General features: G+C 37.1%; 1 protein-coding gene across 2 annotated transcripts in view; it reads left to right on the plus strand.

The window, feature by feature from the left end:
* The window catches only part of SLC2A13 (solute carrier family 2 member 13), a 143,907-nt gene that overhangs the window by 54,061 nt on the left and 62,638 nt on the right, over positions 1 to 27,208 (plus strand). For both annotated transcript variants that reach the window (XM_041405408.1, XM_041405409.1), the window contains exon 4: positions 11,767 to 11,875. In XM_041405408.1, the coding sequence (XP_041261342.1) occupies positions 11,767 to 11,875 (109 nt within the window). The remainder of the gene's footprint in view (positions 1 to 11,766; positions 11,876 to 27,208) is intronic.

The following is a 27,208-nucleotide window of genomic DNA, read 5'->3' on the forward strand; positions in this document are numbered from 1 at the left end:
TAATGATGAAGGACATGACGTGGCTCTCGGGTTTTATCCTGAACATTCAAAACTAGTAATGAGGAGGAAACTAAAAAAAGACAGGAAAAAACTCCCAAAACTCAGACCTCCAGGGAGCTGCTGCACAATTGAACACATTGTGCTAATATTACAAAAGACAGAATTAATTTTGTCCTATATTTCTTCTAAATTAATTCTAATTAAAATGTAATAATTCATATGAGCAGCTTATAATTGCTTTTTTCCTAGCGTGGTTTGTACAGAATCATTCCAGCTGCTATCAGTAGAAGATGCATTGACTGCCTCTGCATTAGCATTTTGGCTCTGAGCAGCAGTGTAGCTCTGCAGTGAGTCTCTTCTCATCTCCCATTGCCATCCCCACAAACTTTTTGATCAGATCAAGAAGTGGTGTCAGTTCCCATGGAGTAACTTCCCTCAGGGGAGGTTCAACCACAGGTCTGCTCCAAGCATTCATTCCATGTGCACAGATTCTTTTGGAGATGTGAAGGTTTAAATCAGTGATAAGAGTCTCAGGGCAGCTTCTAACAGTCCATGCATGGCAATGTTCTGCTTAGGGGACTGGCCTGAATCTAGTTAGACATAAAACCTAAAAATGACATGTCATGGGTGTCTCTGGACCTCAGCTTCAAACAGCTTTGACCTGGTGATCCCTGCTACTGCACTGCCTTACTTGCTGAGATGCACATGGTCATATGGCTTCCAAACTGTGCAATGCCCAGAGGAATTCATTCTCTTTACAAATGTGTGCTCTTCTGTGTAAAAATATATTGTGTTGTTTAGTGTACAGGCATGTTGTTACCTGCAAGATAATTGAGAGCAGGGGTTATGTGTATCCTCCCCTTGCCCCAGTCCAACTTAGCACTTCTCCAAGGATGGGAGGATTTCATAATATTTTCTGTCCCTGAGGGAATTAGTTTCCTTTGTGGTGGAATTCCTCTCCAAGTTACCATGCAATGGCCAAACTTTTCTTGCAGCTTGCTTGTAGTTTAGTGTGTCAGATGCAGAGATCAAATTGTGTCTTAGTATTACTCTGCAAGTTTTACTATATTTGATTTAAAATATCCACTGTTCCCTTTAGATGACTGTTAAGGTACTTGAGCAGTGATTACTGTATGCATTTGTTGGCTGGTAGTTATCTCTGGCAAAACATTTGCAGAAATGCATTTATGACTGCAGACATATTTTGCTTTTTCTTTCTTCAGTGCTTGTCTGCTGGTGTCTTTTACCTGGCTGTGTAGGTACAAAGTGCATAAAGGTGTACATAGGTGGAGAATGGAAGTGAATTAGCTTCTCAGATTAGCAGCAGAACCTGCTGATGATCAGCAGTGGTGATTTCTCTCAGTGACTAAGCGACAGCTCAGAGAAAGCTAGCAAATACAAGGTCAGTGAATGGAGGTGTTTGGAAATCCACTCGAAAACATTGGTGGCCTGAATTCCACTGCTTTTTTCCAGCTTTGCTCTCCCTATGTTTTTGTTTTCAAGTTTCGTTTTACACGTTCCAAGAATTTTTCCTTTCAGACTGCTCAAAAGGTTGGTGGCAGCTGCAGAAGGCACAGTTAGGCAATGATGTTCCTGCTGAGAAACATGAAAATATTTTCTGTAACCATAGAAAGATGCAGATGCTTCTTACATCCGACACTGAAAATTAACTTTCATTGTTTCCTGACCCAATCCAATGCCAACCAGACTGCTGTAACTCACTGGTGATACGAAGCAGTTTTGCCTTTCATGTTCATCAGTCTTTGGAGCCTGACAAAATCTAAGTGATTTGCCCCTCTCTTTCTTTTAGTTAAACAGGACCTAGGACTTGATCTTTTTTTTTTTTTTTTCCTGTTTATTTTAGTGCTTACCATTCAAATATCTGTTTTTCATAACAAGTTGTTTTGCCTCTGGAAGGTAGTTAAACATCCTAGAAAAATAGCTCCTCTGCCTCGTAGAGGATATGCATATCTGCGTAAAATTCTGTCCCTTCTCTGCACCACAGGTAATCTTTTTGGTGATCATGGGTGGGAAATCTACAATTTGCCCTGAAACCAAAAATGTTATCTGAAATTTCACCTATGCTAGTGGAATTTTCCTTCAAATTTAGACAAACCACAAGCTTCTTGGGACACTGAAATGCTATTTGGTAACGACTAGTTGCTGACCACATACTTCCACTTGGATGCTCAAGAGCGTTTGAAGTTTGTCTGCCCCATGTTTGACTTCAGGTAGTGTCATTTCTTTTAGAAAATGGCTAAGTTGGAAAGGGTTTAAAAGCAGCATAAAAATCCACTTCACTGAAATTACGAAGAAATATCTCAGAATTCCTGTATCTTCTTGAAAAATGGGTTTCAGGTCTCTAAATAATTTAATACAACATTTCTGATTGTACTTTCTATCTGCTAGATCTGTAAGGCTGCAGAGAAGCCATAAAAACGCCTTTGCCCTGCATGTGTCTACCTTGTAGTGCATACTCAACTCAGGAAATAGACTGAGGATTATCTTACATTCTGCTGGACTTACAGCAGCTTTTTAAAGCATTGCCTTTTAAAATATTTTAAACTTGTAAGGAAACTGCTAATAAAGATGGCATTTACACAATGCCATTCTGTCTTCATCTTGCTGAAAATGGCAAGAAAGCTTTCTGCTTCATGTAAGAATATTTGCCTCACATGAAGATTGCTTGCAGATTTATTCCGTAGTATGTGAGAGACCTTGAACTGTGCATTATGAGTATTTATTAATGATCTTTCTCTATTCCTACCATATTCCTCATTTTGAGATGAAGGTGAGAAATCAAAGGGGACCAGAAGTCCCTTGGTACAGCACTTAACAATCATAGAGTGGTTTGGGTTAGAAGGGACCTGTAGAGATGGTCGAGTTCCAAACCCCTGCAATAGGCAAGGACACCTTCCATTAGACCTGGCTGTTCAACCCCACATCCAGGCTGTCCTTGAACACTTCCAGGGATGGGTTATCCACAGCTTTTCTGGACAACCTGTTCCACTGCCTCACCACCCTAAGAGTAAACAATTTATTTCTTATATCTAATAGAATTTACCCTCTTGTAGTTTAAAACCATCACCTCTTGTCATTACACAGCAGATCCTGGTACAGTGTCTCTCACCATCTGTCTCATAAGCCCCTTTTATGTATTGAAAAGATGAAATAAGCTCTCCTTTATTTCTTTGTTGTATTTCATACCAGTTATGGAAGTTGTTGGTTTAGTATTCTACACTGTGCTGTTTTCAATATTGATCTGTATCTTCTGCAGAGGTTATAAATTCAGGGTAAAAGCTGTCTGTCAAGAGTGACTGACAGGTTCTTGATTAATGAAGCCTGGTACTGAAATTGAAAAGCATCAGCTGTTGGCAGTATGTAGATGACTGAGTTTTACAGGATTTGTATGTAATGATGCTTTTCAATCACTGTTGTTTAAGATAACCATGAAAAGTGCCAAATTTACTTTTTAATTAGTACTGGTTGTAATAACTAGTACCATCACAAGTCTTAGGAATGCTGTATGTTTCATGTAAAAATCTTGTGGGTGACCTCTGAAGGTTCTCTAATCCAATCTCTAATCAAAACAGAATAAATTAGAGCAAGTTGTGCAGGAACTTTATCAGTGAAGCTTTTGACCATGACCTGTTTGCCTCTCGCGTTCTGTGTTTTTTCATTTCCATGTTATAAAATAAACAGATTTCACATCTGGTCCAAGTTTTCTGCATCCCAACTTACCTGCTGCCTTTTGTCTTACCCTTGGATGCTTCTGACGAGCCTGGGTTTGTTTTCTCCTTGCCCCTCTGCTAGGTATCTGTAGACAGCAGAACCTTTTCCCTTTACCTTCTCTTTCAAAGTGGAACAATCCCAACTGATTCAGCATCTCCTTGTGTGTCCTGTGCTCCAGCCCACCCACTTTGATGGTTCTGCTCCTCCTCCCGGGTGTGATTGGCCCTCTGTGATGAAAAACGTGGTGTTCTTGAGTGTAATGGTTGCCTTAGAGCCCTTGGTGTTTCCGACAGAAGATGGTTAATACTGAAATGAAATAAATTAGCTAGTACCTTGAGGTAAGGTGTGATCTTAGGCTGCAGTTTGATGAAATATTTAGGTGTTTATCTGTCGTTCTGTCTTCAGTGAAACTCAGCTTTGTGCTCAAGTTCAAGTGCTCTCCTTAAAATAAAAAAGCTGAAGCAGCTTCTTAAGACATACTATTTTCAGCTACACACTGTTTTGCTGTGCTGTCAGTCAACTACATATCCATTGATGGTGATATCCTGTTCTTAGGAAGCCAAGGTTATAGCACGTTAGCTTTAACCTACTGTGATCTTTTGATTTTTCTTCTCACTAGGTTTTGGAATTTAGCTGAGCTGTGCTAAAATGATATTGATTTCAAGGCAGGTTTTTATAACCTCTTTAAATGTGGATCTCATCACTGATTTAACTTTTTTTTCTTTTATTTTTAATGAAGCTCTTATGATAACAGCATCTGATTTTTAAAAAAATTAGAGGATATTTTTAGGTCCCAAGATAATTGGGTTTTAAAACATTTTAAAGGAGATGGTCTAAGCTAAATATGCTATTAATAAAGCAAAATATTAGAGTGGACAACTGATTATATTCATAAATTCCCATGGAGACTTACATTGACCTCCAGGCTCCTTTTTCAGTTCTGTTAAACTTTGCTTTTTCCCCATTCCCTCCTGGGAATGGGTTCCTGAGTCTCATTCTTTTGAAGGGCAAGAAGTATAAATATGTTTCTACTGTTAAACCACTGGCTTCAGGCAGAAATAAAGATATTTCATTTAGAAACAAGGGATAGAGGGGGCAAAATAATATCACTAAACCAAGATTTTTGGCAGAAACAAATTGCAAAAAATGTAAGGCTTGAAGTGTGTTGTCCAGAAAATAAAATACAATATCTATATAGGTGTTCATACAGTAACAGCTGGGAAGATCAGCTTGAGAGTACACTATTGCCTAGGAGGGAACTCTTGAGTCATCAGCTTTTTTTAGTGCTCTTTTAATTGAAAAAGAACAGCAACACACACCCCTGACTGCAGTTCTTTGTTAAGTCTCTTTCCTCAACTTAAATGAAAGAAAGAAAGCCTTCTAATTCCAGATTGCTAAATGCTCTGCCCTGCACTTCACTACTTGATGAGAGAGGGGGGTGGGAAGCTCTTCAGGCTGTTACAATGCTTGGTTTATTTTGGTTGGTGCCTGCGTAATGCTCCTACATCATTCTATCTTTCTTCCTCTGCTTTCTGCAGCTCTAACTGAGGGTCACAAAACTGTTCCCTATGTAAGGCAGGAGTTCTGGAGCAGACCCTAAAAAAGAAATGCTGATTTGCAGGCTGCAGGCATGCACAAATCTGCCTTAGTATCTGTTGCCTTATTTCTAAGGTGTTTTCCACAGCCAGAAATAAATCACAATGTGATCCTTGCTTTTCTCTGTCCCCAGCCCAGTTTTCATGTCAGTGAAACAGGAAAACCTCCCCATTGCTCAGTCTCCCACTCCACAGGTCTGACAGTATCACAGTGGGGTCCCTTTTCCCCCATGCAGATTCTTGTTGGTCATTGTGGCCACTTCTCTCAGCTCTCCCTGGCATCACGTCAATGACCACTCTTTGTTGTCTATTCTGTTGTGGATTCTCTAGTTTTAAAGGACTTCATTACAGCAGATTCTGTTTTCTATAGAGAACAAATCATACAGAGCCAAAATGCAGTCCTTTTTTTTTGCTTCCCTCCTTGCCACTGCTTCTTGTTCTATTCAGAGGTGTTATTAATTGCTGCTGCCTTTGTGCAAGCGCTCAGTCATATAGATTTTCCATCACCAAAGCTTTATATCAAAGAATGTGGTATCAAAGAAAAGATTTTTTCCTTTTACAGATAAAAGAAAATGTCTTTATTTTCAGAACTCCCAAAGACCAACTCAACTTGCTGTCAAAACAAACAAAATCTATATTAGGGTTTCTTTTCACAATGTGTGGATTAAAAAGATCATTTGGAGAGACCATTTATTTGAAATCCAGGTTTCCTGAGCAAACAAAAAAAGCCCTTCCAGTTCATCTAGGCATGGAAAACCTTGCACAACCTAATTCTCTAGAATCTAGGTGGTTATGTCTCATTAGCTTTTGTTTGCTTTTTGACCAGGCTGTCTGGCTAGAATAGAATTACAGAATGGTTTGAATTGGAAGGGACTTCAAATATCATTTAGTCCCAACCCCTCTGGCATGGGCAGGGAATCTTCCATAAGACCAAGTTGCTCAAGGCCCCAACCAACCTGATCTTGCACATTTCCAGGAATGGGGCATCCACAGCTTCTCTGGACAACCCCATTCCAGTGTCTCACCACCCTCACAGTAAAATATTTCTTCCTAATGTCTGATCTAAATCTCTCCCCTTTTAGTTTGAAACCTTTCCTCTTAGTCCTATCACTATCTGCTCATGCAAGATCTTTCTCTCTCTTTTTAATAAGCTTTTAGATACTAAAAGGTTGCAATAACATCTCCCCAGAGCTGTTCTTCTCTAGGCTGAACAACCCCACCTCTCTCAGCATGTCTTTGTAGGAGAGCTGCTCCAGCTCTCTGGCCATCTTTGTGCCCTCCTGCTCTGCTGCTTTGGACCTGCTGTGCTTCAGTGTTTGTCTCGTGTGGGGACCCCGAGCTGGAGTCGGTCTCCAGGTGGGATCTCATGTGGGTAGAGTAGAAGGGCAGAATCCCCTCCCTCACCCTGCTGCCCATGCTCTGGATACAGCCCAGGACACCTTTGGCTTTCTGGGCTGTGTGCACATATTGCCAGGCCACTTTGCAGCTTTTAATCCAGGAGAATCCCCGAGTCCTTCTTGGCAGGGCTGTTCCCAATGAGTGCTTCCTCCAGTCTGTATGCATACCATTGGATAGTTTAGTTGTGGAAAGCTGAAAAATGTAGTGCTTGTAGTGCTGGGAGTGGTTCTTCTAATGTTACTGGAAACATTAGATAGTGAGGAAGAGCATGGTACTAAAGTAAAATTGGTTTTTATCTTCACAGGATAATTAATGCAGTTTTGATCTTAAAGCAAATTCTGTTTTCTTTCGATTTGTTAAACTTTACAGAAAGGAAAAATTAATGAAGTTGGTACTTCTAGGAAATAATCATGTAATAGGCAAGGGGAGGAAAAGGGTGCTTGTTTTAGTATATTATTCATACACAAGGAATAATACCTAGCTGTAAGTGCTTTAGAGTAGGAGTCATAGGTGAAGGGAGATTCTGCAGGAAGGTTCTGCAGCAGCTGCAGAGAAGGCTGGACTGGAAGCTGTCATTTTGTAAGGAAGGGAAATCCAGAAATAATTCCTATGTTTGTCCTCTGTTATTGAGATCACCAGCTCAAACTTTCTTTGTTTTGGTCCCTGCTGTAGACCAGTTCCTTGAAGATTTATCTGAGTGGAAGAGAGGGCATTTGAACAAGAAAGATCCAGAAAACCAATCTGAATCTTTAGCTTCATTGATGCTAAACTGATGAGTGGCAGTGTTGTTTCTTGGCTAAACCTGCCTTTTTTGGAAATGCAGAGTACAGAATGCTGGCAGGAGCCCTATAAGGTTTTAAGCTGTTGCTACAAGCTGTTACCTAGATGAGCTGGCAGAAGACTGTTTGAACCTGCAAATGATTTTGGCAGGGCCCAAATCTATCTAACCATAGATTCCTGACTGTGAAATCTGTCCAGTTATTCTACTAATAATTTGAGGGATGGGAAATTACAAGGTTTCTAGGCACCAGATGTCTTCCTGCCTTTGCTGTGGGATTTTTAGGTTGGCTTTATGTCTGTACTATAATTTTTTCCCTGAAAGTGAATGCGGTTTTTTTTCAGGAGATATTAAGGCTTCATTAATAGTAATTTTTCTACTTTTTAGCTTTCATTGTATAAGCTCATTTCAGAACTAGGGTCTTTGTTGTGTTGCCTTTGAAAATCATCTCATCTTTTAGCTGGCTGTAGATCATACCCGAGTTCCTATGATTGCCATACAATCCATTTTGCTCATACAGATGAAAATCAAAACCTTACCAGGTGATTCATAGTTTCCAAGCCTAACTTGTGGGTTAAACCTAGTAACAAAGATAACTGCTAAAATATAGGAAGCTGCCATTAAAAGTTTCAGATAACCAGTCATAAAATATAATGTTTGGAGTATCACTCACTTTCAGAAGTAATGTTTTGGCAAGAACAGCTTCTCCTTCCCTGTTTGGCTCTGTGTAAGCTAATAAGGGTTTTTTTGGATGTGAAGCTAAACTTCCCAATTCTATTTTTGCTTTTTGCTTATAAGGATGAGTTCTATTTTGGTAGACAGATTATGCTATGAAATATCTACTTGGATCCCAGCAATCCACTTCGTGTATCACCACTTCAAGTAATGTCACCTTCAGCAGTATCCTTGTTTTTCCATTTTTTTTTATCTCATGTTGTTGTTTTGCAGAGGAAGCTCCAGCTGCCCTTCACTGTAGCATGTTTTGAACCCTTGTAAATATTATGTGTTAAAGAATTTTACTTCAGTTAAAGTAATTATCAGAAACAACAGCACAAAAATTCGAACCAAATCTATTCTCATTAAATTCATCGAAGTATTAAGAGGTCTTATCATTCTGACTTCATTTTTATTCACAGATTAGAAGAAGGAAAACAAGCATCTTGGTGTTTTCTCAAGTTCAAATCAAGTGATTCTGATGCAGGAATAGGTCCAAATATCTTAGATTAAAAGAAAACAACAACAATTAAGGCAGAAGTATCACTAACAAAAACATTGACTCTTTGGAGACAAATACCTATTTTGTCCTTTGTAAAAATTGCCAATTTTTTTTTTTTTTTTAAATTTTTTTTTTTTTTTTGTGGCTTATGTTTAAATCATCTGTTTCCTTCTAGTTCTATGGGCAGTTAAGTTGTTCCATTTTTTAAAGGTGTAATGGTTTTATTGTTTAGTGCTATTTTAATCTATTGTCATAACTAACAGCATATTTAAGGCTTATCAGAAACTACTGAAGTGCCATTTAAGTTTTCAGCAGACTTATTTTCAGAAGAAAAATGTATTTAATTCTTAAAATATTTTTTGGCTTTTATTTTTTAGTTCAAACTCATTTTCTATTCTTAAAATCCATATTATGCCTAGAGTTGTTTATTTTTAAGAACACAGTAACGTATGAACTCGACAATATGGATGGAAGGAGTAGTGGTAAGAAAATGCAAATATAGTCTAGCTAGTTTCAGATAGTTTTAATAAAAAGTTTCACACTCATTTGCTGTTATAAGACCAGTTACCTCACAGTCAAAGTCCTTTGGGCTTTTTAGTTGAGTTTGTAAAGCTCCTTTAATAAAGAGATTAGCAATTTCTTTATTTCTTTCATTCAATTTATTGGTTTGTAAACCTGAAGGCTGTGAATTTTATGAAAGAAAATCCTTTAATTTTGTGTATGCCTATTGGTATGTGGGGGTTGCCATGGTACATATTTGGAGCAAAACTTTTTAAACACTGAGTTGAGTATGATAATTTTTAGCATGATTTTTTGGATAAAATTAATCAGAAGTCTGAAAAATTTGAAGTACTTACTGAATTTAGCTGGACTGGATGTTCTAAAGGTCTAAAGTGTAAAGTTCTGACGTAAAGGTCTAAATTTCACTCTATGGTCTCAGCATTTCTGCAGGGCTGCACTTCATATGCACAAACTGATTTGTGTGATGGAGCTTTGTTGAGAGTTCACGACTCCCTCTGAGTTGCAAACCATTGTCTGAGAGCAGCTGCTTTAATTTCTCACTATTCATTTTAGTGCCTTCTTCCCAATTGTTTTGCACAATGCTGTATTGTGAATAAAATTTTATAAACATCTACCAAAGAGCTGAGTGGTTCAGGAATTATTAAAAACCTTGCATCAGTTCCTTAGGATATTTCTGCCTCCTTTCCTAACAGTCCCTGCTATAGAGTTCCAGTTTATTCAATGAGCAGGATCATTGATGTTGGCCGTGAAGATGTAGTTTGTCTAAAATGTCCCTTGAAAATAAAGATAGATTTTGAACTCAGTTAAGGACCTTATACAGAGTTTATGAAGAATGAAAGATGATCCCTCCTAGGCATTCAGCAGCCTGGATTTACAACATACTGCAGAATCAGTTGCCAGATAAGATTTTTAAGTCCCAAGACTCCGTGCTCAGGTGTGATGCAGGGTATGAGATCCTTAGGGCTTTTCTTTGTGGGTTAAACTTCGTGGGTGTATGTATTAGTAAATCTTTTTTCTTTCTGAAATTTGAGCTCTGGACTACTCCTAGCTAGCAGCTGGCTTTGGGGCTTTTCCACTGAGGAAATGCCACTGTGAGTATGGAATCCTTGTCAGCCCAGTGATGTCATATGTCTTGCCTGAGATTATTTTATGAGGTCTATGGATTGACTGTATCTGTCACTTGGTTTTACTTGGAGGCTTTTTGAGGTGATGATGTGGCTAAATGGGAGGACACGTGGGACTGTGCACTGTCTGAATGTTAGCATTACTTGGAAACCAGCTAGAAAGTTTGTCAGGCTGTATTCTGCTATTGAATAAACAAAGTTAACTGATGTTACAATTGAGATATGAATTAGAAATACCATAATTTTAAATGAAAATAAGTTTTTTTTAGGCAGGTCTGGTTATCTTTCAGTGAAGAAAATGTTATCTAAAACCTCTTCTTGATTCCAACCCTTGAAACTCTTCATAGCTTGCCAGCTTTCTGAAGCTGAAATGCTGCATGTAAATTGTTCTTCACTAATGGACTCACATAGGGTTTTTTACTTAATACTTCTAATATTTTCTGTACATTCAGGAAACACTGAAAATATAATAACGTCGATCCTCTTCACCTCTCTTTTTTTAAACTTTTCTTCGATGGCAACTATTTTGACTAATTTATATTGTGATTAGATATTGTCAGTGAATATACTAGATGTGACAAGAAGTATAAAACACAGAATTTTTCACCAGACTTTACTAGTGAAAAAGCACTAAAAGTATTAGTCTGGTTAGAGAGAAGTTTAAGTAAATACTGTGGTCAGGAATGTAAAATTTTTGCCTATTATCCCATAGCTTTCTACATTATTATTATTTTTCTTTAAATAGGATACTTTTAAAGTCTTAGAGTTTCTCTATTAGTCAGAAATTTTTGTGGTTTTTTTTTTCTTAATTGAGAGAATCTTAAATTCCGCCATTGCTACCAAAGGTATAGAATGAATATAATTAATTTCTGCTCCCTCCACTGGCCATGGAGCTGAGCAGAGTAAATCCATCCAGTACCTTCAAAGTACCCACACCTGCAACTGGTCTGTGGAAATTGGGTCTTTTGGGGACTAAGGAGAACACTTTATCTCCAATATCCAGACCTGAGTAATGGCATTTCTGAAATAACCTCTCAATAAAAATGGAAGCTTTTAGAAAGGAGACAAGAGTGATATTTTGTGGTAACTTGTGAGTACATTCAGGTGCAGCCGATGTGTAACCTGTCAGTGTGATACAAGGAGAGCTGTACATTTCACACCAGTAGTAGACACTGTACAAAAGTGGTTTCATTTTTTCTTGGGCTTCTTTATAATCCTCTTTGTAGTACAGTGCAGAAAAACAGAACTGAAATGATCATATTGTTCAAAAATAATTGAAATAATACAAGTTTGCTTGAAACTAAGGTGCAAAGTCTGCTATGCCTGGCAACATTGTCTTGATAGCAATCACTTAAGAACTATTATGTATTCTTTTGTTGTTGTCTTGTTTTTTTTTTTAAGCTGGACCTGTGATCTGCAGAATGCTAACATACCCTCCAACTCGAAGAGCCTTAATTGTGGGTTGTGGTCTGCAGATGTTTCAACAACTGTCAGGGATTAACACCGTCATGTATGTATTTCCCAATTGCTTCTTTTTATAAAGAATTAGAAAAAAATCAATTAGACCATTAGCAGTTGTAAATGGTCTTCTGGACAAAGTCTGAAAGGTGAAAAATTGAGTGTGAGTTGGAATGCTGGTTTGAAATCCAGATGTTGACATATTTGGCAACACAGTAAATTGGTACAAGAGGATGTTGGTATAGGGATAAACCTGCCATTTTTATAGACATGAGCATACAAACTGTATTCTGAGAGATGCATTCTTGTGTTAGGGTTTATAGACAAGGCTATGTATGTCTGGACAAGAAAGCACATTTATGGTTTGAATATGTGTGCAAATAAATCGCAGTAAGGTGAGGGTTAGATTAACCATGTTAATGAGGTGCAACATTACTGTGAAGTGCTAAAGGATGCTGAGGGAAGAAACATTTCCTGCTTCTACTTGGTTTTGTTATGTGTATGAAGACTCAGTAAATGTGAAAGTGAAGAATGATGTATTGGGTTTTCTGACAAGCTGTCAGCTCATAACAGGAGTAGCTCTTGACAAATGTGCAATACCTACTTTAAGATGAAATTATTATTGGGCTGCCCTACATGACTAATCATAATGAATATGGTTGCCATATTGTTTTAAGAGCAAGTATAAAATATGTTGCCATAACATTTTACAGAGAAAACTATGCCTAAGGGAGAATGCATGTTAGGAAATTGTTAAAAGAAACAGCTTCAAGGATAAGGCTTTTAGTGGTATCAAGAGTTACCATATTAAATGTTAGAGTAAACACTGCCATCTGTCATACTGGGAGAAAAAATGCCCCAGACTCAGTATTATTAAACTGCACAGGAGGGAAATCTGTGACAGGTAAAGAAAGACTTCATAAAGTAGGAATTGTAAGCTAGTGTGGGAAACACTTGGACACAAAACTGTTAAGTTATGTGTGAAAGCCAGAAGAAAGGCACAGAAAGAGCTTTGATAAATTTTTCAGACACATCAGAAGTAAGAAACCTAACAGTCTCCAGGCCCAGAAAGGATCAAGACATTGGGAGTACACTAGCAGAAGATAAGTGTTTAGCACTAAATCTCACAAAGATGCTTTTTGCATTTGTGTTAATTATAGAGGGTATATGAAGCTTTTTGCACTAGTGCCTGCTTAAGATGTCTCAGGTGGTCTGCTTGACACTCAAGTATTAGGGGAAAACATCTAGAGCAAGCTGATTAAAAAATAACAAATTAATCAGGGTACAATTTGCATCCATAATCACTGAATTTGGAAATGTAGCATAATTTACATGAAGCTACAGCCCAGAAAGTTTTATTTTGGTCTCTACAAAAATTAATTAAAACTTCATAGAATCAAATAAGATGTGTGTTAACAAATATGAAAAATGAACATGTAGCACACAATATAAAACAATAAAGAAGAGCCAACATGATTGTTGTGGACAAATTATAGCTTGCTTGGAATGAGAGTCATTGGTCGTGTTAGAACTGTAAATCCCACATGAATTAAGCATTTTAAGCAAGCATTACAGCTGCAGCCAAAGTTTCTTGAAAAAATCATATAGTCATAAAAGTAAGTGAGAAGTCCTGTCAGGTAAATAACTATTTAAGATAGAAGAAAAAAGGATGAGAATAGAAGATCAGTTATCACAAACCAAGAACAGACTCCTACAATGATCTATATGAAGATCTTTGCTGCTTTAATAAATCGTGAAAGCAGCTAAACAACAAAATAGCAGCTTATATTCATACAGCACCCACAATATAGAGATCCCCCAAATCTGTGAACATGAACAGTTGTGGGAAGATAATGAAAGATGACAAATTAGTGGAATGGCAAGTGCATTGACTATACAATGTTATTTAATAATACCTGCAGGAGGGAACTGGGTAACTAACACGCATGGCAGCCTAAATTGTTACTACTCAAAAAAGAGGGCTTGCAATTGCATTATTGTTCTATACAAACATCATGACGACATCCGTGGCCCATCTGGAATAGTACAAACAGTTGCAGATGTCCTTTCTTTTAATAAGAGCAAACCAGGTTATGTGTGGGGAAAGAGATACCTGTGTTTGAACAGGATGATTAGAGCTCTGCAGCTTGGAAAAGAAATGAGGTCAGAAGAAATACAAGAGGTATATAAAGCTACTAAAGTTATGGAGAGGATGGGGAGAGCATGATTATTCATCATTTCTTCTAACACATTTTTGGTGACTCCTAGCTCTTACCCAGCAGTAGGTTTAAAATAAGCATTTTTTCATGCAACACATAATTGCATATTGGAACTCATTGCCACAGGATGTTACAGATGCCAAATGTAGAAATACATTTAGAAGTTAATTAGGGAAACTTACATAATAAACATTATTAAAATGTTATGAAATGTGATGTGCATGCAATCTCTGGCCAAGGACGGTCATTCTCACAGTTTGGTTCATAGTACTTCGAGATGCCCTATTAGGCTAGAACAAAAAATTGACAGTTCACAAGGCTTATGACACTGGTAGGTTGACTTTGTTTATTTTAAACTTACTATGTTTTAGAATTTCAAACTGCTTTCTATGTAGGAGGTTTTACAAATAGTTTGGAATTGACCTAATTTGCTTGTGGATGTGTAGGAGGACAGAATTACAACTATAAAACGTGGTTGAATCTTAGCTTTAAAATAATAAAATGCCTATAATAAACACATGAAGGCACTGTTGTTAAAGGACTGGATTGTCAACCATTTGCAATATCCAGTCTCTTTTAATATTCCATTATAACTAAATTTTTAGTTATCAGGTATGCAAGACAAACATTCTCCTGTGAAGGGACATTTTTCAAATACAAGTAAGCAGCTGTCTGTTGATGGCTTGCTTTTATAAAAATTGATAAATGCCTTTTAATGCTGTAATTAGATGGTACCTTAAGGAACTGTCAGATTGTATTAACTCTCTAAGCACTAGTTTTCTCTTCATAATGTTTAGTTGTGTCATTCTGGAATTGCTATTCTCTTGCAGCATGAAAGCAGGCACTGGTTATGGTTGGAGGGTCTAGTATTGTGTGGACTTTCCTTCAGTGATTTCTCAAAAACAGACATTACAAGTATTTTGATAGTGGATGTTCACTGTGCCTTTGGTGCTACTGTGAATCCTTCTTTGTTGGCCTTTTTTAGGCCATAGAGGAAGAGGCTGATGACCCCAGCTTGCAGTTGCCTTATCACCGAAGAGGTATCGGGGGCAGACAAAAGTGATACAGAGACTCCATAATCAGAAGGCATGAAAAAACACTTTATTATTAGAAATCTACAGTTCTTGTAGAAACAATTGTGGACCTAAGACCTGATTGGCCTTTAGGAATCTTCTCTCACACTATCGGTGAACTATGAATAGCACACTCTGGAGAATCATATCTATAAACAATGGTTACAGAAAGAGAGATAATAATTGTTTGAATTCTTCTCTCTAAGTTTCCTACAGCTCCTCACAGCTTCCCAGCATTTTCCTGGGACAGCTGTGTCTCTCTCTGTTCAGAGGATATGTGAATACCACATTGCCTGGCTTTCTGTGGCAGAGAATTTAGCCTCTGGTTGCCCTCTGACCTGTTAACTTCACAGGGCAGCATCCATGACAGCCTCTGACTTGTTCTAATCTTCTGGCTTGAGAGTTTCTGCTCTTTCTGCTATAAAATAATTTGTTAATCTTGTATTTTACTGTAAGAAATGTGAGGCTATCAGAGTGAATTTGTGTGTGCTCATTTAAACTCCCATAATCAAATCACAGGAGGACATGAAAACATAAAAAATAACACAATTGTAGAATGATTTAATACTTGCCCAATATATGCTTTACTGAATAACCCATCAATTTTAGAAAAGAAAAGCTTGAATGGAAAGTTATCAGTGTTAGAGGAAGTTTGCAGAGGTCTAAAAATAGTCACTGAGTGTACCCATAGAAGAAGAGATGCTAAAAAGCAAAATTTACCTTCAAAAAGCACAGGGAGATAACAGTAAAAATCTAGAACTTCCATGCTTAATAATTCAGTAATCTGGTATAAATTCTCTGGTTAAAAACTGTATATCAGTAGTGAAGCCAGGGAGAGCAATGAAGTCCATGTGTAGTTGGAGTTCTCTTGAGGATGGGGAGAGGAAAACCAGAAGAATTGCAATAAGAATTGTTGAAGGCTGTGCTCAACCTTTTCATTGTGTAATAAACTGATCAGATTTCTGCACAGAAATAGTTTCATATCATATTTGAATCACATTTGTTATACATATGAACGTGTATAAAATCCAGCCATGAGGAACCAGAAACTCATCAGGAACAGGATGTTACTGAATTGGTGAGAACAGTATGTGGAGCAACCTCTGCATTGAGGAGGTAGATCTAAAACAGAAGCAAAATGTAAAAATAGGCTAAGGAGGTTGTGACTGTCACAGGAAAAAATTCTAGCATGATAAATTTAGTCAGCAAAAAAATAAAGCTCCGTAAGCTATTGCTTTGATTCCTTTTTTTCCCCCTAAGAACAAGGGTATCACTGCTGTCTGATGCGGTGCCTGACGCAGAACAAATGTTTCCTTTTTGTCATGGCTTTTGCCAGCTTAACTGATCTGTTAAAGTCATACCATTTTAGACAAGCCTCTCTCACACTGGTGTGAGCAGGTCTGAAATGGTTTAACTTCTCAGTTTCTTATCATTCTAGTGTTTTCTCATCTCAAAAACAGAAGCTCATTGTTTCAAGCCTGGAGCACAAGTCTAGTTGGCAGGAAACTGAGAAAGACCTTATGAAGTTATATTCCAGGGGAGTAGTTACTACAAATTAGCTTTTTAATTGTAATCTATCCCAGAATTTGGTTAAATCCGTGAAGCTGAGATATTTTCAAGCCCAAAGTTGCCCATTGTTAAAACCTGGGGAAGGAGGACCATTTTGAGGTAAAACTTGAAATTAATTTTTCCTATTAAAACAAGACAAACAAACAAAGTTTAAAAAAATGGAAGAAGTTCCATTGTTGGGGGGTGGGAGGAGGAGGGGACTGAAAGGATTTGAACTGTTTCACATTGTGTAGTGAAAACCATCAATGGATGTTTTATCTCTGTGCTCATGTTCCTGCAGAACCAGGACTTCTGAAAACATTTCTGGCAATGTGCAGTTAAAATACTTCCAAACCACGGGGAAGAAAGGTTTCGGGAAAAAATCCCAAGTTCTCTTGAATAGTAGGCAGTAATTTAGCCATAATTGGAGGCAGTTCAGTATTGTCTTGACAGAATTGCTCGCAGGTGGTATGACCTACACTGCAGATTCTGCTGCTCTTTGAGAGTTTGTTGTCTGTTCCCAAAGATTGCCTGTGCCCCCTCAAGACTATAAATCTGAGATAAGATTGAAGAAACAGCTGCATCATCTTGATTATTCTTACTCTGACAATACTTTAAGTGGACGTGATGAAAGCCAGACAAAATACTTTGTTCTGCCGTTGAAACACGAAGTTTGATGTGGTGCTAATTTTGTAATTTGCCATTATCTTTTCACATTGTGTCAGAAAAGCTTTCTGCAACAGGAAAGTGCTATAGTGTGTCAACGGGGAAAGTATATGGCCTTCAGCATTTTTGCTAAGCTATTTTGCAGGTGCATATGATCTGTTATTCCTATTTAATGAAATGGTTTTTTTTGTTTCTGAGATATCTTTGCATCTCCTAGAAGTTAAGTGAATCCACATATAAAACGTATTGCTGCTTGGATTTGGTCCTCAGATGCTTTTGAGCTCTAACAGTGTTGGTTTTTTAATTTATGCAAGCAAACAAAAGAACCAGAAAAAAGGATGATAAAAAGAAGCATCTTTTTTCAGCTGGCAAGAAATAGGGAGGGGAATAAAATACTACATGGAGAAGGAAAAAAAGCTCAGAATGAACTCAGAATGAGAGAGGGAAAAGAAGCTGGATAATAGAAGAAAAATACAAAAGAAGAAAAGAGGAGATTATGTAACAACTGGAAATTTAGGGTTTGAATATAAGAATATTAGAACAATTAACATGAAAAGTGAAAAAATATTGTACTGAATATGAATGAGAGAATGCAAGAAAATAGGAGTGGGACTGGGAAAGAAGTCAGGATACTTCTGGAGTTTAATAGAAACCAGAGAGGAGTTTAATGGAAAGCCCATTTCCTGGCAGGTTTAATTGGCAGGTCTGTTGTGCAGCACTTTCAGAGCTGACGCCTGCGAGCTCCTCGCTGTAGCCTCAGAACCAACCTGGTACTTCTGCCTAGCATGAGTGTGCAGCTGAATCCCCACAGGGGTGGGGAAAGTCAAGACTCAGAAACTCATCTCTAAATTCCACAATATCTGACATATCTGACTCATTTTTTAAAGATCATTGAATAAATACCTTATTTTGTGAATCACTGCACAAGTAGTAGGAACTTTCTCCACTCTTTCAGCATCAGCAGCAATATAGAGATTTATAATTAATGACTGAATATATTTACAGGTTACGACAGATTTATAATGAATCAGCTGGTCATTGAAACGTGGTTTTCCTAGAGCATTGGTTGTTGTTTCAAATATTGGAAAAAAGTTGCTGATATCTGTAAACAGAAGTTCTACTGGAAAAAGTAATGGTGATTCATATTTTTCTTTGTCTTTTAGGCATTGACTTTTAATGTTCTATAGGTTTCTATTGTGTTCTCTGGCTGTGTATTTTAAAGCAAAATCCAGAAAGTAGCATACTGTATTTAAAAAAAAACCAAAAAAACAACTGGCAAAACAAAACCCCAGTCTGGCACAATGCTAAATGTCATCCAAGTTGCACAGCAGTTACTGAAGGAGAGTACCTTTTTTTGTACTCTTGACTTAAATTCAAATTGGGCACATTAGCTCCCAAGCAGATTGCCATGTGGCATTTATTTTTGGATGGCCACTAACTTGTCACTTCAGTTTTTCTTGAGTATTCTCAGACCCAACTGGCCTTTAAGTCTGACTAAAGGAGGCATTAATGTTCTTTCCAGATACAAACTTTGTCACGATAATTGAGAAATTTGGTAATTGACAAGTCTCATTTCCTCTGATGATTCCATGACATTAAAGCTGCTGCCTGGTTAGGTTTTAATCCTTCAGTATTTTGTTGTTGGTAAACTGTCCAGTTTATATCTTTCTTTTAAATTTTGCATTTTCCTCTTAGGCTTTAGGGGATATTTAATAAAACAAAAAGAAAATCTATGTTGCACATCCACTTGCTTTTCAGATAATAATCCATTAGAGATTTTTTTTTTATTAGGTTTTCATAAATTCTTCCACTAACATTGTTTTGAGAAGTGACCCTTCATTTTACCATTTTAGCCTTCCTTCATATTGCAAGATGTTTTAGATAGTACTGTGTGCAAACTCATCATGCTAAATACTTCAGTGGCATATAGATGCTTTTTATATATACTGCAGATACTTTTGGAAGAACAACTAAACCAAAGTCTAGTCTAGTCAAACACTAGGTGAGGTGAGTCTCCCATAACACCAGCTGTCTCTGTTGTATGTGCTATACAGAAATAATGTGATTAACTTATAACAACTCTTGAGAGGAACAAATTGTAGTTAATAAGCAAAATAATTTCATATTACTCACAGTAAAACATTCTAAATGAGAGTTTATGGAAACTGCCTATATCAGTTTCATAGTACTTGAAAAGGAAAATGAAACTCTGACTCAGGCTTTTTGAAAGTTTTGCGTTTTCAGCAACCACTTTTCTGTAGGCAGTGTGCTGGTATCACAGTGGAGCTTGTTTCTTTTAAAGTAAAGAGTGCATTGAAAATAAAATATTATTTAAAAAAACCTGGTTCAAATATCTGATGGCCACCAAGTTGTACACATTGGACACAAGTTTATTGTGTACAAACAGGCTTATGCAGTATTTTTTCCAAGCCCTGTAACGTTGGTGATGATGATTATTATTATAATTATCATCATTATTAAATTTTAATTATTTTTCCCCCAGTAAAATGGTAGATCTGAACTGAACAATTAGTTTGTGAAAATCTGTCTATTAAGTTTGAAAAATTATCACACAACCTATAGCAGTGACTTTGGAACTGCGGCCAAGGACAAACTCGATTTGGAGGTGCAAGTGGCTGGAAGCACAGAGCCTTAGGCTGGGCAGAAGCAGTTCTTGTTGGCAGCTGGGGTGCTGGTTGTGTGGGTACCAAGAAATGTGAAATTCCCTTTCATCACATGCTCTCAGCAAGAAGCCTGGGCAGTATTTACAGCAGCTGTGACTTGGCAGAGCCAATCCTTTGCATCCCCTCTTTGTTTGCCTTCACCTCTCCAGCAGTGCAGGCCAGGGAGGAGCCTGAACACATTTTCTCTGGACCTTGCTCTGATGTTCTCCCTTCTTCTCAGTCATTAGTAAATGCTGATGTGGGAAAGGAATACCGCCTAGTAAGGGGAGTGTGCCTCAGTAAATCTGCTAGGAAGTGGCTGAAACAAATCTGTTGATGACAGGATGCCAGTAGCTTCATCCATTAATGAAAACCGAAGGAGCCCACACAAGATCAGCTGGTCAAGGAGCACTGCAGCAGGCCTGAGAGAAAAGAAGTAGCTCAGCTCAGTTGTTCCAGAGGCAGGATGCAGTGCAGGCAGCGGTGACTTGGTGTTGAGAGTCACACAGGGGGATGGGAAGAGCAAATAGCTGGGTCATGCTGCTGGGCATCCAGTATGGCTCCAGAGCTGTGCAGGAATGAGGAGCAGTAGCTGGGCCTTTGCCTTCGTTCTGGTTTTGCACTTGCCCACAAGCTGCACGGCTGAGTGACCTGCATGCCCCAGAAGGCAGCTCAGTAAACCTGAACATGTTTTAAGGCAGTTATATTGCTAAAGTTTCTGTATCATTTACTGTGTTTTAAAGATAACACCTATGTTTCAGAATTTTTCTTTAAAAATTGAAGTGATTTTCTTAAATATTGTTGTGTATGCTTCTTGAGTGGCTTGCAAAGCCCTGAAAAGCTTAGGGGTTTAATGATGTAGCTCCAAAGGCTGCACTTTATCAGTTGAAATAACTGTGAGAGGGTAATTAGGATACAAGTAAGAAACTGCATCTGAATTAAAAACAAATCACCGGTGTGTCAGTGTTGCTAGCAATAAATCCACACTATGCCAAATTTCCACTAAAAAACTAAAAAAATGAAACTAAAGGAATTTTATCCTGTTGTGCTGCCCTGGTAGTTTAAAAGTTAATTTATCTGAGTCAGTTTAAAAGTATAGATTTGTAATTTGCCATAAAACAAACAAATTAAAAGTTGAAATTTGGGTTATTTGGTGAATGCTGTACATCAAGCTCCAGGATTCCCTCTCAGGCTGAAGCTTCTCACTGCTAATGCCATTTCTCTGTGCATTTTGTGTTCTTATTCCTTTTGAAATAGAAAAGGAAAAATCACAGCTTTATGCCACTTAAAAGAAAAAAATAAAGATGCAAAATGAAGCAATGAATCACAATGGAGTAGTTAACTAGATTAAAGCTATAAAATATATACCCTGCTTAAGCTGCTTGCCTTGTTGATCAAACTAACCAGAGTTTTTGGAAGATGGTTTTTGCAGGTACGTCCTTGTTCTAACTGTTGGAGATCAAAGGAGAGGTAATTCAGATATAAAAGTTTTGAAGGTTTATTGGAAGATCAAGGAAGTATTTCAAGATGCTATATAATGGGACTAATGGGATGAAATGAAGTAAAATGTAGAATGGTTATTGGAAAACAGTTCAGTGCTTAGAAGTACTATATTGAGTGTCTTGAGGGAAGTAGGAAACAACTGTAGTTTCTAATTGCTTAAACTGTTACAACAATAGAAAAAGTATTGGAAATAATATGCTTGGGGGGTTTGGTGTTGAGATTAGTAGAGACACAATACCAGATAGATGTAATTTTATAAGTAAAGGCTAATTTCCTTTAATTTAAACTTTTATACCCCACATCTTCTGATAATTCTCATAATCTATCCATTTAATGTTAAAAAAGTAGAGAACCAAGCACAGCCCAGCCCCCACCTAAAACCTAAACTAAAAAAAATCCTAGACCTCTGAAAACATTAAATGATATTGAGGTGGATTTATTTGCATTATAATTTTTGTTGGGTTAAAAAATAAACAATGAAAAACCTTCTGAAACTGCACAGGAGGCAAGTTCAGGGTGCTGATGTGAGGCATTGTAAGGGGCTCTTAACCATAGGCTCTCATTCTGTTTTGAAGCACTGGATTGTTTTTTCATTTCATAAATCTTGTAAGTATTAGTGATTTTCCTTATTTGTCTTGTGCTGAAAATCTGCTTAGTTGTGGGAGTTTTGTGTTGTTTGGGTTTTTTCACCCCAAATTTGGACCTTTAAATCCGTGAGTTGAAGAATGACCACATGAAATATTTTCCTTATTTACTGTAGTATTTGAGTTCTAAGCTAGGTTACTGGTTAGAAGAATATATACTAAAGAATGGAATAGCATGAAAGTAAAGTAAATAAAAGTAAACCTCATGGTGTGACAGCTGAAAATTATTTGCCACAGTCTGGATCCATCTACTGATGGTTTGGTTAATAATTTTTAAAATGTTGCCGCTGTATTAAAAAGGATCTGAGTATTAACTGATACTTATTTAAAAAAAAAATTAAATTCTCAACAAAACCCTAATTTAAATGCCTTTAATAAATTGGTATTTTTCAGTGTAATGCTTTCACAGAAGTAAATTCCTTGTAAATTTTGTGTTGACTGTTACTAATACAAAGGCTTGTAATGTCTTCATTTGGAAATCAATGTTTATTTTTACAACATGTTCAAAAATACAAATTCAAAGAACTGTATAGGAGTTAACAAACCAAATTACTGTAAAAGAAATCCTGCTATCTATAATCTCATGGCATGTGTTTTATTTTTAATGTTGCCTGATCAGCAGAGACTAAGTGCACAAGTGCACAATTTTACCCCCAGTTTTTCTTGAATGAAATCTGTGAAAACCCAGTCAGAAGGTTGAACATTTATATGAAAACATTGAAAATCTACTCAGAGTCCTGCTGATTGTACTCTTTGTTTTACCTTACTGTGGTTTTCTTAGGTGATAGTATCTGTTCCTATAGTTCTTCAGGCTGTGAAAGCATATTTTAAAAAAGGCTGTCACTTTGGAGGTAACTTAAAAGCAAAGTATTTCTTTAAAGAAGAAATATATTTAAACCCATATTTTCTAACATTTCTTTTGATGTTATTGAAGGATGTGTGTATTTAATAGAAATTTTTCCACATTTTTCTGCTTTTGATTTCTACTCTATCTTTTACCTGTAGTGAATTCATAACACTGTTTGATTTCTATGTTGCCTTAGTAATAACTTTCAGGTCACCAATCCAGTGTTAATTTCACTGCAGTGCCATGCTGGAGAAATTGTATGAGAATGTCTTTGCCTTGCTGTGGTACATACACAGTGTAGCTGTTAAGTCAGATAAATGCATCTCATTCAGTTTGTTCATATGTAAAGCCAAGTAATGAAATGAAGTCAGAGGAGTGATGCTGTTTTTAAATCATTCATGAATGATTGCTGGAGGAAGTTCCCTAAATAGCACTATTGGTTTGTTTGTTTTTATGTATTGTCTAAACAGCTCCTGGAGCACAGTTTGGTCTCAACAGTTTTTCTTCTGTTAAACATTTCTAATGATCTTGTAAAAATTCATTTTTAATGCAACTGTTGTTTAATATGCATCATTCTGTTGAACTGTACATTTTTGTTGTCTCTAGCATTTATTTTGAGACCTATCAGGTCTCAAATTAGATACCAACCAATGACAAATTCTTTTTTTTTTTCAGTAAAGCACAATAGAATAGTAAGGGAAGGACTTGGTTTGTGTTGTAGATTTGCTCCCTTGGCAACACCTAGAGGGCACATATTATTCAGCTATTGGACTGGGTTTGTTGCAATAAGGAAGTGTCTTCTTCTTGGGAAGTCAGGGAATATAGAAATGTGAAACAATTCCAAGTTCACAATGTAATCAATCTTGAAAAGACACAAAATTAAAGTGTAAAAGGTCACCTGGTTAGGTGCTGCCTGATACAGCAACATGAACAACCTCAGTGAAATATATTACTGATGCCATTCAAACACAGAGTAAGAGATATGATGCCCTTTAGATCTGTTTATTCACCTTTACTTTAAGGGCAGAGAAACCAGTTCTGTAAATTGGATTCTTTGGAGTCTGTCAATAAGAGTTAAGCTGCCACAGGCTAGTCAATATGCCTTGTGCCACAGATTGGAGACCCAAAAAAAAAAAAGGTTGAAAGGTTACATGCATTGGAAAGATTTGTTATAAATGAAAATAGTCCAGAAATGAACCGTAAATAAAACATGGTGGTATCTAAAAGTTAATCCAGACCTTGTTACTGGGAGCAGTCTGCAAAACAAAGGGATGGCTGTAGTGAAAATGGGCCATACAGAAGGTGTGATATGGAGCACAGTCACCAGATGAAAAGAAAATAAGAAATCACTGATGAGACTCTTAATTCCTCAGTGTGGTGAGAAAGAAAAATGTCTGTAAGGGCAGTGAGGAGGAGAGTCCAGGGAGGGAGTGGGATATCAGGAGGGGGAACTAGACAACACTTGGGTTCTCATCTTTTGGGGAGCTGGTTCCTTCCTGGAGAGTTTCCAGCAGTCAGGTGCAAGTTGAGTCTAAGCCTCTGTAGGTGAGAGGGGTCTCACCTATGACTGATTAAAATCTTTGGGGATTTTTTCTCCAGAGTCTTAACAGTTCTGGGAGAATGATTCAGAGAATGATTTTCAAACATTTTCATGTTTGAAATAATAAAGAATGTTTGAAAGAATAAAATCCTTTTGTGATATTTTATTTATTTTTAATAGTCACTTGTATACTACACTTGCCCAAAGCATGTTTTAAAGAGATCTTGAAAATAGGAAAAGAGTGTGAGATCAGGTTATTATCAGCAACATTTCATATGTTTCACAAGGGAAAATTGGAACAGGGGTGTACTGGACTGCTGATTAAAACTTCTGCTTGCTGGAGGCCCCTTCCTCATGTAAACTTGAATCTTTTGGTCAGTTAGGAGTGGAAGAGGCCTTTTTTTTTTTTTTTTTTTTTTTTTTTTTTTTTTTTAGAAGAAAGAGGGAGAGCCCTGTTAGAAGCCAGGGGAGGAAACAAAAGCACAACAAAAACAGTTCAGACAGTTTGGGATTTCTTACTCTACTCCCTCTTCTTACTTCCTCGGTTATATAATTTCTATTGGATGTTTACAGACTGGGGAAGGAGAAGAGAAAATGAGCAGCTAAAATTTAATGTTTTCCACTTCAGGTCTTTAAATAATAGATTTAAATGAAAGTACTGAAATTAGTTCTTGAAAACAGGAGTTGAAAAAAGCTAAAGTCTTCTGTTACTAAAGGAATACCTATTGCCCCTGCATGTTGGTGCAAGAGGGAAGCAGTTGAAAGTACTGAAAAAAGTATTGAGGGACTTGTTGGTGCTGTCAGGAACACGTTGGCATGTAAGGAATCCAGTAAGATCTACTGAAACTTGGACCAATTTGGCTATTTTAAAACAAAGTTTTCATTGTTACCTTTTAAAACCTCCTTTATCCTACATATGAGCCTTTAATGAAATGGGAGAATTGAAACTATGTAACCACAGAGTAATACAGATGGCAGGTGAATTTGGAACAGATGAGATGCAAACTAAAACACTAATACACTAAGCAACTCTGTCCCATTTGCACAGGAATGAGGGAAGAAAGGGAAGCTAATCAGAATGAGAAGTGTAAATTATGCTTGTTAGTGATGGCACATTCCAGGAATTTTAGATTTTTTCAACCATCTTAATATTTGACAACCAAATTTTGGTTTAGATTGTGACACATGCCTATAATGTCACTAATTTACAGTGGAAATAAAAGACAAGATACAGTTCATATTTTTTTCTGGTTCATGTAGGAATGAAGAATGACTTATTAGTGAAATGGAACAGCTCTCAAGGGAAAAATGTACTAATTTCAAGTAATCTTTCTTTCTTTTCTATTTCATATAAGAGTAGAGAAATTATGTGTTATTATTTATAGTTTGAATATTATAAAAAATATTACAAATCTATTACATCTATTATAGTAGTCCTCTCTATCTTATATGCCTTATTAGTGTTCTGAGTAGGTAAATTAGTGAGGGTTAGCTCATTGTATTTTTCAGGTCATATAGTCCTATCTCAAATGCTTTTATCTTACTGCAAACCCGTTTTTTATGATTCTTGTCACATTGTGGTAAACTAACTCAAACACTGCCTTAATTCTGAACAGAGACAGAATCAGAATGTATCATAGTAAAAGAAAGAAAAAAAAAAACAAAACCAAAACCCTTCCCCCCCATAGATATGCATATAGATATCACAATTGGACCTGGAACATGGACTCTGCAAGATAGTGGTCAACTCTCCACAGGTATTTGTATCTCACTATGTATTGATTTAACATATTTGTTAACTTAAACCAGCTAGAAAATAATGTAAACACATGCCCACATTGCCAAATCCCTTCTCTCCTGCAAACTCTGGTCTGGTCACCTCCTCTTTAAGCACCTCTGAAGAGGATTCTTCTGCCCTACTGTGTCTTCAATTATGCTTGAGCAGCTCCAGTAGCTTTTCCTTGCATCAATGTAAGAGATGCCACCATCTCTGCAAACTCTTCAGTTATGTGCAGAAATGCACATTAACCAGGCAATAAATATGGGTAAGTAGTTTGAGATTGTGGACTTCTGTCCAGTTTTGGAAATCTTAATTCCCTTAATAGTGTAATATGCTACTGCAGACAGCTGGTGCTGGAGGAAGACTAGCCAATGCTAGGGAGGGAAATTTAAAAAAGGAAGTACAGAAAGAAGAAGAAAAACACATCAGCTGGGAAAGACAGTGCTTTAAAATGTCCTGTAAAGCCACTGTTGGAAAAATAAATTAATTCCATGGTTAGAAGCTTGGCTCAATTGTCCATCCTCTCAGCAAAATCTAAGAGCCCTGTGTAGGTTTTGCCTTTTGAAAACTGAACAAGCAGCTCTTGGCCAGCTGCGACAACACTTGAGCCTCATTTCTGCTATGTTTTTTTAGGATATGCTGAAGGAAATGGTGTTGTAAAGAAAAAAGATTATATTGTATTTCTTTTTTTATTTTGCAGGTTGCTCTAAAAGCTGTGCTTGTTCTGTTTTCTATAAAAAATAATTTTTTTGTTGTTTTTCTGAGGGAATGTTACTCTGAGACTTACTCAGCTGAGGGACAAATGAAACCAGTAGATTCCTGCAAAGAACGTGCTATCTTGCCTCCAGTCCTTCTTACAATGACTTTAAAACCCGGCACTATATGCTTGCAAGAAACTTTAA

Source organism: Onychostruthus taczanowskii, unplaced genomic scaffold, assembly GCF_017590055.1.
Source record: "Onychostruthus taczanowskii isolate IOZ18803 unplaced genomic scaffold, ASM1759005v1 scaffold23, whole genome shotgun sequence".
Taxonomy (NCBI): Eukaryota; Metazoa; Chordata; class Aves; order Passeriformes; family Passeridae; genus Onychostruthus; species Onychostruthus taczanowskii.